At 48.7% G+C, this 17,765-nt stretch overlaps 1 protein-coding gene across 6 annotated transcripts in view; it reads right to left on the reverse strand.

The window, feature by feature from the left end:
* The window catches only part of GARNL3 (GTPase activating Rap/RanGAP domain like 3), a 153,280-nt gene that overhangs the window by 9,879 nt on the left and 125,636 nt on the right, over nucleotides 1–17,765 (reverse strand). For all 6 annotated transcript variants that reach the window (XR_009564250.1, XM_060300413.1, XM_030858623.2 and 3 more), the window contains 5 exons: nucleotides 13,680–13,778; nucleotides 13,204–13,320; nucleotides 12,471–12,646; nucleotides 9,870–10,028; nucleotides 3,614–3,680 (listed from right to left, as the gene is read on the reverse strand). Coding sequence is in view for 5 of the 6 variants with exons in the window: in XM_060300413.1 (XP_060156396.1) it covers nucleotides 3,614–3,680; nucleotides 9,870–10,028; nucleotides 12,471–12,646; nucleotides 13,204–13,320; nucleotides 13,680–13,778 (618 nt within the window). In the remaining variant the exon portion in view is untranslated. The remainder of the gene's footprint in view (nucleotides 1–3,613; nucleotides 3,681–9,869; nucleotides 10,029–12,470; nucleotides 12,647–13,203; nucleotides 13,321–13,679; nucleotides 13,779–17,765) is intronic.

Below are 17,765 nucleotides of genomic sequence, written 5' to 3' on the forward strand. Positions count from 1 at the left end.
CCTTAGTCTCTCTTCCTCCTCTAGCTGTTACACTCTTCCTTATTCTTCTTCCCTTAAAGCAAAATTCTTTGGAAGACTTGTCTGGACTCCCTGGCTCTACTTCCTCTTTCCCAATCTCTCCTGACCTGTGCAATCAGGCTTTTGTCCCCACTTCTTCCCCAGAGACACCTGCTCTTGTCAAGTTTCCTAGTGGCCTTGTAAAGCCAAGCGCCACCTCAGACCCGATCTGCCAAAGGCAGACGGCACAGCGGGTCACCATCCCTTCAACACTGCCTCTCAGGGCCTCACCCCACTTTCTCCTGTCCTTCCAGCCACTCCTCAGTCTACTTTGCTGGTTCCTCCTGTCTCTCCCCGCTTCCCAGTGGGTGATCTCTTTAGTCTCAGGACCCTAAAGGTCACTTGCCTGCTAATGACCCCCAGGGAGCCCTCTCCAGAGCCCGCACTTGAACCAGGTGATCGCTCACTGTCTGCACTGGGATATCTCAGAGGTGCTGATGGGTCATAACTGGACTTTTGATCTTTCTCCCCAGACTTGCTCTTCTAAAAGCCCCCCTCATCTCCGTAAATGGCATTCTCTGTTCTCCCAGCTGCTCACGTCCCCAGACTGCAGTCCTCCTTTTCTCTTCCCCTCACAGCCACACTTTATTCACCGCACGTTATCTTGGTTCTCACGTGCAAAGCACATCTAGGACCTGACCACTGCTCAGCGCCTCCCCTGCGGCGGTCCTGGCGCGCTCGTCCGATGAGCGCAGTCCCCGCCCTTCCCGCTTCCACACCACGGCGGGGGTGGAGCCGCTTTCCTCTTCCAGACCCGTCGCCCCTCTGCTCAAATGCCTCCAGTTGCTCACCAGGGTGCAACGCAAAGACCTTTCACCTACCAGGCCCTGCTGGAGTCTGGTCCTCTTTGCCGATGTCATTTTTATCCACTCGCACCCTCGCTCACTCTGTTATGAGTCATCTTGAGGTCATCACGGGTCATCTTGGGGTCACCCTGACCGTACTGGAGTGTTCCTCCTCAAGGTCTTTACACCTGCCCTCGTCCCTGCCTGAAACACTCACCCTGATACCTTCATGTTCAACACTCAGTCCTGATACCTGGACTCCGTTTGCGTCTTCGGTCCTCGCCCCTCTCCCAGCGAGGCCTGCCTTCCTCACCCCCTGTAACTGGTGACCGGTGACCCGCACACCCCACTCCTGCCCAGTCTGGCCCCTCTTCCGGCCCCTCTTCCCCCTTCATTTCCCCTTAGCACCATTTAACAAACTGCATGTGTTTCTTATTTATCTTGTTAATTGTCTACCTGCTCTCTTTAAAATGTAAACTCCACCTGATGGCTGGACTTGTGCTTATATTCACTGCTGAAACCCCTAGATATCGGTAGTGCTGGGTAAAGATTTGCTGAATGAATGAACGACTCAGGAAGGACACAGCAGCCTTGTGTTTCTAAAGGCCCAGGTCCCTTACACACATCCCCTCTCCTCTCCCCTGTCCCACCTCTACTCCCACTAGAGGAGAGCAACCTGCTGGGGGCTTTGAGGGGCTGGGCTGGAGGAGACACTGGCCCCTGAGCACAGAGCCTCCTGGACGGGTCAGGTGGCTGTGTTGTGCCTGGGAGCCAGACCCGGCCTCTGCCTGCCTCAGAGGGAGTCACGCGGGCCTGGAGGAGGCAACCGGACTGCAGTCCATAGGCGCCCCCCGCCGGCCCCCCGTGCTTTCCAATGGATAAGCCCCAGGGAAGCAGAGGGCGCTCCCTTCCAATAACCAGTGCTGGTGGTCTCTGCACCCGAGGGGAGGGGCCTCCATATTAGACTGAACTGATTCAGAAAAGGAAGCGAAGCTGTTTCTCGAACCCCAGAGCTGTGCAGCCTGTTCACACCCATGAACTGGTGCCCATGCCTGCTGTTCCCTGAAGCGTGAGCTCACTGTGTCCCTGGCAGGGCCTTTCACTGTTGTGTCTCGAGAGCCCGACACAGGCCTGGCACAGAGAGGGCCGTCCCTTGTGGTTAAAAAGAGCCGCCTGAACGGGGGCTGGTGCGGGGGCAGGATTCTAAGAAAGTCACTGCCTGGGAAGCAGTTCAGAATCTATGACTTCCCTCCTTTGACTTTCCCCATCCAACTGGTGGGGAACAGTGTATAGGTTCTAATTTTAAAACAAATTTCTCTGAAGAAAAGTCCCTTTCTGCATGTAGAAAAGTTTTTAACTTATCTGAGATAAAAATTTCTCTATAGAAAACTCTGGGTTTCTGGAAGTTATATTTTAGAAAGGAGCAGACATATGATAAAAATCAGCTTCAAATTTGAGAAGGGTTTAGACAGATCTGTGGATAAAATATCCTAAAAGAGTGAGTTATTGGTGAAGTTCTTTCCTTGTGACTACCTTCTCCTGATTCCCCATAAATCTCGAATTTTGAAAGAGGATGTTTATCAAACAAATTTCTCTACTGAAAATTACCATACTTACTAATCAAAGATTAATTAATCAAAATATCTGCCCCATGTGATATAACCAGCATCACCACTCTAAATCGATACAATTCTAGGCTGAAAAAAATGTATTTTATTGTTTTAGTTAGACTGGGCAGGCTTATCCGGAAAATATCTTACTACCTTTGCCTTAAAAAGATCCTTTTGGGCTTCCCTGGTGGCGCAGTGGTTGAGAATCTGCCTGCTAATGCAGGGGACACGGGTTCGAGCCCTGGTTTAGGAAGATCCCTACATGCCGCAGAGCAACTAGGCCTGTGAGCCACAACTACTGAGCCTGCACGTCTGGAGACTGTACTCTGCGACAAGAGAGGGGTGATAGTGAGAGGCCCGCGCACCGCAATGAAGAGCGGCCCCCACTTGCCACAACTAGAGAAGGCCCTTGCACAGAAACAAAGACCCAACACAGCAAAAATAAATAAATTAATTAATAAACTCCTACCCTCAACATCTAAAAAAAGGAAAAAAAAAAGATCCTTTTTATTGTAGTATCACATTAGCTTTTGACATGCTGAAAATCCTTGAAGACCCTATTTGATATCTTTGGTCTGCCTGAAACCCACCTGCCACCTGACCCAAACTAACCCAGCTGAGGCCGGGTACGCCAGGTTGAGGCTGATTTCATTAACACCCGAGAAATAACAAAAAGGGCAAGAGTAACTGTGGTTAAAATTTGGGGCACTGGAGTCAAGAGGGCCCCAAATGTGAACCTGGGCTCTGCCATTTGTAGCTGCACAATCTTGAGAAAGTCCGTTCACCACTCCAGGCCTCAGGAGACCTATCTCCCTCCAGATGACAGACAGCAACAGAAAAAGTCAATGGGACGGTGACTGAGGTGGGTGAAGCACAGTGCGTGGCACACAGTAAGGGCTGCCTAGATGGAAGCCACTGCTATCACTCCCACGTCCTGGAGACACCCCCAGGCGGCCCCTGCACCGTCTTACCAGGAGGTCTGGCGTATTGGGAGATCCAGGCAGGAAGGCAGTTTTTAGATATGCCCTGGAGTGGAATTAAGGACCCAGGAATGATACATCAGGTAAATCTAAAGCTAAGTCCCTTTGAATTGTCCAGAAAAAAAAAAAACCAAAACAGTTGATTTTAGCAAATAGAAATCAAAACACATCCTTTACTTACAGTTGTAACACAGGAGCAGACCGGCTTCCCCGTCTTCGTACACATCAATAGCTGCAACGAAATTAACCTGCAATGAGAATGGGCAATGGTAGTGGGCAGGCTGGACACTGACACTATGAAAAGACTTTCTCAAGTTATGGCTTTCTGTAAACTCAGGCACTGGGGGGGCGTTCCCACCTCACCAGCACCCACAATGCCACATGGGTGGCCACGACTGCAGTCCACGGGGACTTTCGCACCCTCTTTCCCCACGCTTTGAGAAGCTCTGCAGGCGGACATCGCCACTCTCTATTGACAGGCCTCTTATGTATACAGTGGGCTCAGTCCACAAAAGCTTTTCACGTGGGGTATTTGTTTCACTCTCACATCAACCCCTAAAGTATGTGGCATTGCTCCCATTTTACAGATGAGGAAAGTGAGGCTCAGAGAGGTGCAGTCGCTCTAGTGCCTCAGGTAGAAGGGTGCTCCAGCCAAGATCTGAACCGGGTCCCTGGTTCTTTTCCAAGCTTAACACCCCTGCACTTCAGCCACAAACTTCTGCTTCAAACACAGTCTCTGAATCTCAGGATCACCGTGTCTGCACTTCTTTTCCAAGCTTAACACCCCTGTACTTCGGCCACTTCCTCCTGCTTCAAACACAAACTCTGAATCTCAGGATCACCGTGTCTGCACTTCTCTTCTCTCTCCTTCACTTCCAGGGAGGCGGCATGACACGATGCAGAGAGTGTCGGAAGCCCTAGCTCTGTGGCCTGGGCGAGCTCTTCTTCTCCGGCCTCCGTTTCTGCTTTTGAGAAGACCGTTCTCAACCTGATAGCGTCCTTGGCCCCTCTTGAGCTTCAAAACTCTGACCCTGTAAAAATCTCCTGCTTCTTTCATTGCCTCACTTGTCTTCTCAGCCCTTGTAGTCTGTCCTCCTGCACCACCAGGGACACTGCCCTCTGTGAGCACCATGAAGATTTCCTTCTCCCCAGCCTGGAGGTCTTTGGCCGTGGCTCATCTCTCCATCCAGAGATCCGCAGCCTCTGACATGGGACGCCTCCTCCCTCCCGCCCTCTCTCCCACTTCAGATTATTCTTCCATTTCTTGGCTCTTCTCTCATTTAGAAAAATCCCCACATTTATAGCTTCAGATTTTACTCTGCTCAGAATCTCTAGATCTACAACCTCAGGCACACATTCTCCTCAGAGCTCCAGCCCATATTCCTAAGTCTTTTCTCTCAAACGCAACAGGTTCCATACTCAGGCACGCAGGAGGCAGCGTAGGGGAACAGATGGGAGCATGATGCTGGTCAGACAGCCCCGAGCTGCAATCCTGCCTGTACCACTCGCTGCCTCTGTGGCTTGTCGCAAGTGGCTTAACTTCTGGCCCCAGGTCTTCACCTGTGAGCCGCTGTAACGGTAGTCCTGACTCTGCTGGATCATCATGAGAATTCCATGAAACAAGGCACACGTTTTTGCCAGGGCCTGATACATAATCAGCACTCCATGGAGGCTACTATCTTTATGTCGCACGTGACTAGCTGCCTTCTAAGCCTCCTCCTTGCTGTTAGCAGAGCTAGCCCCAAAGCCTGGGCGGCTCCCCTTCTCACCCAAGTCCAGCAGCATCCTCTTCTGTGTCTCACCCCCTGCTGCGCCCCAGGCTAGGCCTGACCTCTCCAGCAGGGGCGCGTGTCCTTGTCTCCCTCTGGCCCAGCTCTCTCCAGCCCCTTCCAGTCTCTGAGCTGCCCAGCACTGCACCGGGGCCCCTCCGCACCCCAGGCCCTCCTCCTCACTGCTCTCTCCCAAATGCAGCCTTCTCCTCTAAACGGTCTCACGACTGTGCTGAAGCCCCGCTGGCCACCCTCAGCCAGGGCCTCTGCCTTGTGTCTGGCAAGTCCCTGCAATGGAACCCCGGCCCATCTCCCACCCGGTATCACCTGGCATTGTACTAGATGCCATCAAGCACACAGACATGAAAGGGCGGGTCTCAGCCCTTAAGAAAAAGTCAGAAAAGCATACAGGCACGCAAAGCATGCTGTAATGGGGCCAAGGCCAGAACTAAGAGTTGTGGGGCTCTGTGGGGGTGGGAGACGGCGAGGCTCCGAGGTCAAGGGTGCTGATTCTGGGATCAGAGCGACCTGGGGGAAAATCCCAAATACTTCCTCTGCTGCTGTAGGTCGCAGCCCTCGTTTTTAATTATCTGCATGACGTGCGCTGCTGCCCGGTGTCCCCTGCTTGTTGGTTCGTTTGCTGGCACTCTCCTCCCCACCGGATCTCAGCGCCAGGAAGCAGAGGCCTTGCCGACCCGCTCACGTGACACCCTCAGCACCTGGATCAGGGCCAGTCGAGTGGCCCGAGCAGAGTACGTCCTTCTCGAACGCACAACCGGGTCAATGAAATCCCAACTCTGCCACTTGAGAGGAGGGCGCACCTAGGTCAGTGGTTGAACCTCTCGGAAACTCAGCGTCTTCATGTGTAAAACGGGAGATACTGGAACATCCACTCCTGTAGGGGCTGAGGATTCCGTGAGGTCATGCAGGGCCTGGTACTTGGTAAACGCTCTATAATGTCAGCTGGTGGCACTATTTAGCTATGGAACCAGCACCAGTGGGGTACATCACGGGAGGGAACAGCCCTTGAGCCCCCTCGGCCCTGGAGGGAACCCTCCCATCCCCAGCACTTTGACTTAAGAGTCACTTCCTCCTCAGGTGTCCCCGTACTTGTCAGTTAGATGACACTTATCTCAGCTAGAGGCTTCGAGCCCTAGAGGGTGTGGCTGTCTGCTCTGCCAGGCTGTGCACTTCCTGAGGGGAGTGGCCAAGGGCTGCCAGCTTTGCAGCCTGGACCTGCTCTCCCCATCATGCTCTGTGACGAGGCTGTGGATGCCACAGGCTGGGTTTAAGGGCACGGCCTTGGGAGCAGGCAGCCTGGGTTCAAGTCCTGCCCCTGCTACTTACTAGCTGTGTGGTGTGGGGTTAATGTGGCTCCTCCTTTCAGAGCCTCAGTTTCCTTTTCTGCAGAAACGGGGAAGTGAACAGCACATTCCTGTCAAGGCTACGGGGCCAAAATTCAGGGACAGAGACCACAGCATGGACTCAACCACTCCTTCCTCAGGTCCCCCATTGCATTTCGTCAGACTTTATTAGCACTTAGCAAGGTGAGGCCAGGTTCGTGTGTGCACGTTCCATATACATACAGATGTTGATACAGGTGTCGGCTCCCAGGACAGGGGAGCGGGGGGTGGGCGCTGGCAGGAGTCATTCCTGCAGCAGTTTCTTGACCAGGCGAGGACCTGAGAATTAACTAGGGAGCTTTTAAAAGATACATATTCTGGGTTCTCGCTCCTAGACATCTAGATATAGTAGGTCTAGGGTAGGACACAGGCACTGGCTTTTTATTTTTTCCTTGATTGAAAATAGTTCATTTGGGCTTCCCTGGTGGCGCAGTGGTTGCGAATCCGACTGCCGATGCAGGGGGCACGGATTCGTGCCCCGGTCCGGGAAGATCCCACATGCTGCGGAGCGGCTGGGCCTGTGAGCCATGGCCACTGAGCCTGCACGTCTGGAGCCTGTGCTCCACAATGGGAGAGGCCAAAACAGTGAGAGGCCCACGTACCGCAAAAAAAAAAAAAAAAAAGTTCATTTTATTGGCATTTAAAAATAATAAAAGTCATATGTTGTGGTTGTGAAACTTCAAAACACACACTTGTAACAAGTGAAAGAGGTCACCACTGTGAGGTCAGTGTCCAGCCTTCCCACGTGATTCCGGGGTGAGCTCTCAATGGAGCCCAGCTGGGGTTTGGGCAGACAGTCAGGTTGGGCCCAGCAAATATGCCAGAGACCCAGATCCTGTTACCAGGTCTGCAGTTCCCTCCAGAGGAGTCCTCTGTTTTGGGAAGGAGGCCAGTGCTGGCTGTTGGAGCTGGGGCAGTAGGTCACAGTCGGCCTGTTGGTAAAACGAACTTGACATTGACTTTCAGAAGGCTGCTCTGGTGCTTCTTAAACAGCTCCTCTCTCAAGCTAGGATTGTCTTAGACCCTAAGGTGGGTTTGGAGCCTACAGTGGGAATCAAGGGGTCTTGGATGAGAAGAGAGGAGGAACAGGGACAGGAAACCAGGCCGGCCCGGATGGCCGCACACGGAGCAGGCAGGCAGTGAGGGCAACTTGAGGCACTAAATCTCCAGGACTCAAGGAGGGTCAGCCTCTCTCCTGCTCCACTGCACTCGGGGCTGGTCCTGCAGGAACGTCTTGGTGGGAAGTAGCCCTGTTCCCGCAGGCCACTTCTGACCAGCTATTAGAAAGCATGCTCATTACTCTCCTCATTTCTCTAGGGCTTTTCTTCCCAACTGGACAGTAAATTCCTCACAAAGACAAGCCACTGTCTCAGTACCTCTGCCTGCTCAGCAAACACAGCAGCTGCTGATTTACTAGGACAGGGGTCCCCAACCCCCTGTCCAAGGCCTGTTAGGAGCCGGGCAGCACGGTAGCAGGTGAGCAGAGGGTGAGCATGTGAAGCTTCATCTGCCGCTGCCCACCGCTCGCATTGCCGCCCGAACAATCCCTCCCCCCAGCCCCCGTCCGTGGAAAAACTGTCTTCCAGGAAACTGGTCCCTGGTGCCAAAAAGGTTGGGACCACTGTAGTAGGAGGGACTAAGCACACTGACCCACTCAGATCGAGGGGACATGCTTAACAACAAAAATATGTTTTTGAACGTTTTCTCTTAGAGAAAAGTTTTGTATCTTTGCTTTAAAAAGCAAAGGAAGAAAGGACAGAAAAATTTAGGACTGTTAGGACTGTTTCTCACAGCTTTCAGAGAAACAAACACAGAAGTCATCAAAGAAAACTTTAACACATTTTTTCCTGGGCCTTCATGAATCTTAAGAGACTAGTTGCCAGGGAAGGATTGATTCAACAAAGACCTGCTAGACCCGCCTTTTTCTGTCTCTTTTGTCTGGTTGTACAGAGTTTTGAAAAGCAAGAAGGGGCAAGAACTTTCAAAGGCCAGATTGGACCCTTCCTCCTCAGAAGTCAGCAGCTGGAAGAGATTATAGGTTCCCGGCTGCTGGGATGGACGGGAGTCCTGGCTTTAAGTTAGGGAGAGTTTCACGATAGATTCCTTCTCCTCGGTCTCTATTAGGATCACCTGGGGGAGACTAATTTGGGTGCCACCAGTATATATACGTGAAAGGACAGACTAAGCTGTAATTGACAACAGCTGAAGATAAGGAGCCCTAACTATATCTAGCTGCTTCTTTTTCTGACTTTTCTATTTTTTAAGATCTTCCTTTCATTAGGTGTTAAGTCTTCTTCATACAGTAATTAGCAATTTTAGTGCATATTTAGGTAGGGCTTGTCCAAATATAAATTGTATTTTTTAATTTCTGATAAAGTATAATTAAATCCCTCAGTCTCTTTGACAGATCTGAACAGGACTGGGGGAAGCCTGTGGGTTTGGAAACTCTCATCAGGAACAACGTTCTCCCTGGAGACAACGTCCTTGTTCTGCTGTGTCCTCGAACCTAAGCCAGAGCGCTGGCCCTGCACCATGCAGTCCTCAAGTGGCTCAAGTGTTATCAGGCCTTGACCTGCTTCATGGAGATACGTGGGCTGAAGAGCTCTGTGACCTGCTTGTCTGTGTGGAGCAGCTCAGTGACAGGCACTCCCGGGTGCTGATGCTCGGAACCCATGAGGTCCTCTTTCGTGCTTCAGTGCAGTTTCGGGTGGGCCCTAGATTTTGTCCAAATCCAGGACATGGTTGTTCTCTGTGCAGCTCAGGCCAGGAGGTAAGGACCCCCAGTGCTGATCTGCTTTTTCTCTCTCTCCTAATGGTGTTTCATCCCTCCTTCGTTTCCTAACAGCCTCTAAGGGGATGCAGACGTGGGCTGTACCCTCCCCTGCCACCCAGGCCCCACGCTGTGGGTCTGCAGGTCCTCTGAGAGCAACCTTACTCTCCAAAGGCCCTTCCAGTACGAATTACCAAACAAATGTTCTCATTTACTCAGTTCTTTACATTTAGCTTTTTGACTCTTCATTCCTCTTTTATTGGGAAGGATGGAATGGCAGGGGGAGGCCTGGAGAAGCTGACAGGGCAATGGGCAGTTACATTATACTGAACCATTTGGACCTACAAAGATGGCAGCCTAAATAGTACGTCGCATGATACTGATATGATAAATAATACACAATTTTAAAGAAATCCTCATCACAGCATGACAAAGTTAGAAGACACAACTCCTAGCCTTCTAGGTTCCCACTTGCCCCCATATCTGTCAACTGACCCTGTTGGCCTCCACATGGTGCAGCCTGAAGGCCTCCCCCGTGCTCTCGTTCACCACGTCGAATTGGTGCCGGTAAGCCACGCAGATGAGGTTGTCACTCTCTTCCGATGGCCCATCTACCAAGGTCATCACTGAGGGAGAGTCGGACAGACAGATCTCCTGTGTGGTGGACAAGGATGGAGGAGAAAGGGGTGAGGACAGAGCAGCCACCTTCGTATCACCCCCCCCACTGCCCGCCCCCGTGCAGAAGAGTCCCCCCGCCAGGCCCCTGCAGAGCGCTGTGCTTGCAGGGGAGGCAGAGGCGGGAAAGGACGGGAGGGATGGTGCCAGACGTCTCCTACAGCCTGTCCTCGAGGCTCAGCCCTCTGTCCACTGCAGAGGGGAGAGGCCGGGAAACAATTTTACAAAAGCAATTCAACAGTGTGGCCTGTGTCAGCCTTCAGACTGTCTGGTCCCGTCCTGTCATTTAATAATAATAATAATAACAGCGAATGTTAACAGCTCCAGGCACTGCTCTCACTGAATCCTCGTAACAACCTAATGAAGTAGGTAAGGCTGTTATTCTGTGTTACAGGTGAGGAGACTGAGGCTCAAAGGTCACATGACTTGCCTACGGTCACATAGTTTATATGTGGCAGAGCCAAGATTGGAACTCAAGAAACCTGACTTCAGAGCTTATACTCCATATAAATGCACATGCTCGGCATAAATACTCATTAAGACGGCTGAGCGCTGTATGAGAAGACTAACACCTATTTAAAGCAAGATTGTAACTTGCTTTAACTGTTTTGCTATTCTGTCCCCTGGAATTGCATATTAGCAGAAACTGAAACACATAATTCAGGCAGCTTTAAGTCTAGGCAAAAATAACTTCTCAGCTCACTTATGGGCCTACTCCGCCTTAGTGGCCAATGGTTGACATATTTGACACCTTAATGTACCATGGTTTTTATTATTATTTTTTAATATGTTTTACTTATTTGGCTGCTCTGGGTCTTAGTTGTGGCACGTGGGATCTTCATTGCGGCATGCGGGATCTTTAGTTGTGGCATGTGGCATCTAGTTCCCTGACTGGGAATCGAACCCGGGCCCCCTCCATTGGGAGCACGGAGTCTTAACCACTGGACCACCAGGGAAGTCCCTGTACCATAGCTTTTAAAAAAGCTAGAATGGTAAGATCGGGAAGGGCCTTGATGCTCCAGGAGGCTTCTCTCACAGGCTCCACGCTCAGCCCAGTAGCAAATCCTACTGACTCAGGCAAAGGGGCAGCTTTGTCCACCACACCTTTCCATCTGCCAAGGACCAAAGCTGAGCTCGTCTCCTGCCAGGGCCCTGCATCAGCCTCTTAGCTGGACTCCTTAGTCCACTCTTGGCCCCCTACTCTCTCCTCTGTCCAGTAGCCAGCATGGCCTTTTCAAAACCTGCCACTTCTCTGCTTCAGACCTTCACAGGGCTCCCCCTTTTGCTCGGTGTCAAAGCCAACGTCCTTGCAATGGCCTTCAGGGCCCAAGAGAACCTGGTCCCCATACACTGACCCCTGTCTGTCCCCTCGGCTGTAGCCGCCCAGCCTCTTGGCTGTGCCTTGAGCCGGGCCACTGGGCCCTCGCTGGCCGCTCCCCTTCTGCCCGGAGACCCTTTCCCCAGAGACCCTCATCACTTGGTCCCGTCTTTCATCTGGATCTCCCCTCAAAGGTAATCTCTTCTGAGAGGGCTTCTGAGATACCCTTTCTAAAAGAGATCCCCTACCTCCCCGATTCACGATCCTCTGTTTCCTTACCCTACTTACTGTTATCCTCAGGACTTATAGACTTATTGGCCTATTTCTGTTGTCCTGCAACTAGAAAGCAATCTTCACAAGAAAAGACACTTTTTTCTTGTTGTTCATTACTGTATCCCCAGGGCCTAGAACAGCATCCTTTTTTTCCTCCTTCCAGTTTTATTGAGATATAATTGACATACGGCATTGCATAAATTTAAGGTGTACAATAATGATTTGACTTTACATACATCATAAAATGATCACCACAGTAGGTTAGTGAATATTCATCACCTCATATAAACACAAAATAAAAGAAAAAGAAAACAGAATTTTTTCCCTTGTGATGAGAACTCTTAACTTCCATATATAACATACAGCAGTGTTATTATATTTCTCGTGTTGTACATTACCCCCCTTGTACTTATTTGTCTTACAATGGGAAGTTTTTACCTTCTGACCACCTTCCTCCACTTCCTCTTCCCCCCACCTCCTGCCTCTGGTAACCATGAATCTGGTCTCTTTTTCCATGAGTTTGTTTTTGAAGTATAATTGACTTTAAAACTGTGTTAGTTTCTGGTGCCCAACATAATGATTCTAAATTTCTATACATTTCAAAATGATCTCCACTAGGGCAGCATCTCTGGGTGCTCACTGGTACAAATGAGCTGGATGGAGTCGGAAAAGCCCTGTTCACCTTAGTCTTCTGGGGAAGCCAGGGCAACAGGCGAGGGCTTCCCCAGTCAGTTCCTGAACGCCAGTGGATGGCAGACGCTGGGTGGAAGGAGGGAGTCCGCCTCGTGACACCTTGGCCAGGAGCCAAGCGATCTGATGAGAAAACCTACCCTGATGTACTGGAATTCTTCAACAGGTGACTCGGGCAGGGGAGATAACAGTGACATGCCGGTCACCCCGCTTGGCTTGCTGTGTTTCCTCGTGACCAGAAGCAGTTTATTCCGAATGGCAACCACGATCCTCAGCTCTCTGCTATGGTGAGTGTTCATGGCATACAAGTGGCAGCCTGGGAAGAGAAATCCATGATGCTGAACACACTACCAGAGGTGGGAAGCCCCCAAGCTTTGACAATTTGGTAATACCTAAGAACCCCGGAAATTAAGCATAACCCAGTGAAATGACTAAGAAACGTTCCCGCCACTAGGCAAAGTGGGGACTTGAAATAGAAATTAGGTTGAATTACAGGACAATTAAGGAAGTCGTGTTCCCTCTCGATTAGAGTTTGTGGACTTAGCTTCACACCCGTTACATGATATGAACTAGAGTGAAGGGTGATCAGAGTTCCGGGAATCAAAGTCTAAAAGTCTCTTTTCACAGGTTTGCTCATAGAGCTTAACTCATTCCCAAACTTGTCAAACCAGACCTAGAATTTCCTTGAGTCCTCAACCTGCTTTTCTATCACTCAAGCTGTCTTAGGGAAGCAGTGACGCTACCTCTGTGATGTTTCCAAGTGAAAACAAATAAAATCAAACTCCCACTCATTTTTCTCTTCAGTAAAATCTGGGCAGTCTGAGAAAAAGATTAATTGGACGGAAACCACCAAACTATGAAGAATCGAGTCACCTTTGGTTTTCTCCAGCTTGTTTTCTCTGCAGTCATATTTGCCCTTCACGGCCTGCTTGCCCTCAATGCCCCTCTGCACAGCGCTCAGCCTGAAGACAAAGAGGCGGGCGTCTTTCCCTGGTGGGATAAAGCAGACAGAGGAGATGGATGGAAAAGTAAGACGACCTGGGAGAACTGAAAGGGTGGATTGTATAGGAAAACCACTGCTCGAGGAATCAGAATTTGAGGTGTTCCAGAATCCAGGAGCAACCCGGCATCGCCTTTATGTAATGATGCAATCTAGGATGCCCCCCCTTCTCTCCCTCACCATCCCCTCCTCAGAGGACATATGGGCCACCAAGGCCCCTGAGCCCTGGGCACCAGGAGAAGAAACAGCTGGCACCACGGATGCAGCCAGAGCCCCACGACCCTTGTGTCGGCTGCAGGCTACACTCTTCCCTTCCTCCCAGAAAACGTCACCTGGAGAGGAGTACCACCTTTGTCTGCTCTGAAAATCAGAAGGTCCAGAGCCTCCAGCACATGCATCTGCTTCACGGGCAGAGTTTTGTCAAACACTGGCACTGATGGAAGGTCATCTGGAAGAGGAAACCTGGTTACCCGATGCTGCAACCCAGCCCACACTTCCTAGAACCTACAAAACGTGCCTGTGGGTAGTTTTGGACCCCGGTTCTCCCTAGGTGAGGAAGGAGGACAGTTTCTAGAGCTTTCATAAGGGCTACCCAGAAAGTTCAAGCACTAGTCTCCTCTTAGCTCAGGGAGAAGGCCTGGCATTTCTTTCCCAAAGGCATTCACAACTCCATACAGGGAGCATAATGGCAGGGCCCCTAAGCTGTATTCTTCTCCTCAATGTTCATCAAAGAAAAAGCAGCATCTCCCAATTCCAATTTTTGCTGGGATTATTCCAAAGAACTGAATACCAGGTTTTAAAAAATGCTAATAAGCTTAGCCATTTCTCTTGAGCATTTTCTGATTTTTTTGTCATGTTTGAAATCACATCACATCTTAGGTTATTTTGCATATTTCTCAAGAAAGCAAAATTAGAATTTCCTTTTGTATTTAAATTAAAAACAAACTTCGTATTGCAACATGCCCTATGTCCGCGTCAATAGTAATTTACCTATAAATTTTCAGTATTTCTCCATATAGGAATATGAAATCTCCTTTTTAGACAAAAATAAAAGAAGAGAGAAATATCAATTACGTTTCCCAAATAACAGGAAAAAATGAATTTTAGTGGAAACGTTTGGGAAGACGTCAGGTAAACCGATGATTAAAGACGCTGCAATTATACATAGGATTTGCTTTTACGCTTACTTACTGGGATCTTAAATTGCTAGCCATTACTTTGCTCCTGGGGGTCCCTTGGACAAAGAGGGCTAAAAGAATTAAGGCTGTTCCATAAGCAAAGGGTCTGTTCTGAGCTTGACACAGACTCAGGGCAAGGCAAGGATGTCCCAGAATGGTGTAGACATATTAGGCAGAACTGTCTAGCTGACTCTTTACCTGCACTTTGAAGACAGTTAGGTCTTCAAGTGTTCGGCTGTGGGTGTGGGTGTTTCCTTCATTGTAATTTAGGTGTGAGAGGCCCTGAGGATCTTGGCTGTCTGGGAGTTCGTCCCTCCCTGGATGGTGCCCAGGAGGGAGCAGAGCTTTTATCATCCCACTCCTGCAGGCCTGTGAGAGCACTGTCTTTGTCAGAGCACAGAGCCTGCTAGGCTCTTACTAGACGGAGGGCTTGGCTCTAGTTGCGCTTCATGATCGGGGCTAATGTAAGTTCTGTGACAGCCCATCAAACACTTTCCTGCTCCTCTAGCCCAGGCCTTCCCAAGAGGACTGATTCTCAGGCTCTTTGTGCGTCTGCGGGGGCAGACTCAGTATTTCAAACCATGAGATGATCATTCCAGTACCCATCTCTATGTTTGACTAAGTGACTATGCTTGTTTCATTTTGTGAATGACAGTTCACATACACTGAGGGCTTCCTACATGCCAGGCCTTAATGCTAAGTGTTTTATGTGTCATTTAATGTAGATTTCCCAATGACCCTACTAGGTAGGAACTTCTAATACTCCCATTTAACAAATGAAGAACCTGAGGCTCAGAGGTGATAGAAAATTGTCTAAGCTCACGTCTTGAGCTTGCGGAACCCAAGTCTGTGCAAGGACAAAGTCTGGGCTCTTAGCCAGTGTTGTAGCCTAGAAACAGCACTGCATCCCTGTGGATTGATGGGGTGAGCATGGGAAAACTGTGCCGTAAGGAATTAATGTGACAGAAGCACTTCATTTTACAGTTAAAACGGAGGGATACCGTGTGGCTGCCTGACTATGTACAGAGTAAATTAGCATATATTCTCCAGTCTTTCTCAGGTGGCTAAACAGGTTTATATACAGCACAGGAAGGAAGGGAAGGAAAGGATATGAGAAAGTGACGTGGATTCAATGACTATTTCATAACATGGTTTCCTTCTTGTAATCTCTTTACGAAGAAACTATCTTTTAGAGCTGGCTTTTCTATTACTGCAAAACCAAAACAAATGGTGATAGCATATTTAATCAGTATTTAGTCTCCCTTCAGAGTAGGTTTTGCTACACTTAGAATGCAAAGAATCTTGATGTTTAATAGTGACCTTGAAAGGAGCAGACTCTCAAGGGGCTAAGTCTAATGATATTAAGCAGAGGCTAATGGGATAGAGTAGAACTTGGCTTGAAATGAAATGGAGAGATTCACTCACAGAGATAATTCATAATACAATTAAGTGTAGACAAGAAAAAGGTAAACAAAGAAATAACAAGAGAATTATGGCTTAAAAGCAGAACAAGGAATACAAAGAAAGCCTTAAGGGTTATTCTCTTTTTAGCAAAGGCAAACAGGGATGCATTACTGCATAACTAGGACATGAAAGTAATAATCTGAGTAATACATCTAAGCTGGTGGTGGGCGTATATGGCTACCACCTGTGTTAAGACAACGTCCCTCAAGTTTGAAAGAAAAGAATTTCCTGGCGGTCACAATAATCCTTATGTCTGACACTTCCATTACATTTTGGATACGTAAAGGTGAAAATTGCAGAAAGGGACTTGGTAATCTTGGTTTGGATTTTACATTTACATAGAAGCAACTCAAACAGAATTTTTTTTTCTGTTTTTAGTCAAGCCTTACAAATAGTCACTATGAAACATACCTTCTCTTTCCTAAAAAGGCAAACAGGTAGAATTTGACAATCTTTTCATCACAAAACTTTTCATAATTATTTGCCCAGGAGTATAGTCTTGGAAATCTGCTTCAAGGTAAAGACAGTAACATTGGTAGAGTTTAATTTAATTTTAATAAAATGTAGCTGGTTTAGTGGAGAGAGCACTGGACAAGGAATCACCTCTGGGTTCTGGTTCCAGATGTGCCACTAACCAGCTGTATGGTCTTGGGCAAGTCACATCATTTCTTTAGGCCTCCGTTTCTTCATCTGTAAAACTAAGAGACTAGACTAAACCCCTAAGGTTTGTTTTTTTTAATAAATTCTTTTATCTGGTTGCACTTTGAGCAAAATCTATAGATTTTGTTACCTTCTGGCAAGTTCATAGGGATAGAGTAATGATGACAGCGACTGTTTGGTAAGTTACTGCTGTGTGCCAGACGCCGCTTCAAGCACTTACAGGTAAGTAAGTAACTTCGTGTAACGTCCGCATCTCCTCCCTGGCGGTTAGGATCATCATCCTTATTTTGTTTAGTTCATCATTTCCCATTATTATAAACTATTTTTTAGCTACTTAAAAAATTACCCCCACTTTAGAGAAACCTGAAGCTCAGAGAGGTTTTCTTCAAGATCACAAAGATTTTCTAATTGTTTTATAAAAGTTTCTAAAATGAAATACTTAATTTAAATTCTGAATTTATGAATGTTAAGTTATCTGGCTTTTAGTAAATTAGTTATATACACAATTATATATGTGTATATATGTGAATTTAAAAAATTATGTTATGGATACAACATTTAAAGATACAGCAAAAATAACAGATAAGGTCAGAAATAAGTCCATTATAAAGTCTTGTCCACCTCTCATCGTCCTACAGGAGGCACCTAGCACGGGGCCGGAACACGTGCTGAGTCAGGGACTGAGGAGGGAGTAAAGGTTGAGGCCAAGGATGGGAAGATGCTGCAGTTTCAGGCCGTTACGTTACTCTCACAGGAGGTGGCCTTCAGGATGCTCATAAAGCATCACTATGGTAACCAGAGACCGGGCAGCCTGCTCCTGGGCACGGAGGATGTGCCCTTGGAAGATGCTGTCTCTACACCTACGGCTCCCTCTGAAGCCCCAGGACATGACTTGCTACTAGTGTTTAGCTCCTTTATCATTCATTAGGAGTCTGGAAGAATCCAAGGGGCCTCCTGCTGGAAAGGACCACACAGTCCTTGAGGCTAAATTAAATCCCCACTCGAAGTTGAATGCCCTCTACGGCATCCTTGCCAAGGTCATGTCTGATTGGTGACTGATCTGTGGTGACAGGGAGCTGACCGCCTCCCTGGGGGCAGGCTGACCCACCCGGCTGTGTAAAGTTTGGTTGTAT

This window comes from Globicephala melas, chromosome 6 (genome assembly GCF_963455315.2).
Source record: "Globicephala melas chromosome 6, mGloMel1.2, whole genome shotgun sequence".
In the NCBI taxonomy this organism is placed as follows: domain Eukaryota; kingdom Metazoa; phylum Chordata; class Mammalia; order Artiodactyla; family Delphinidae; genus Globicephala; species Globicephala melas.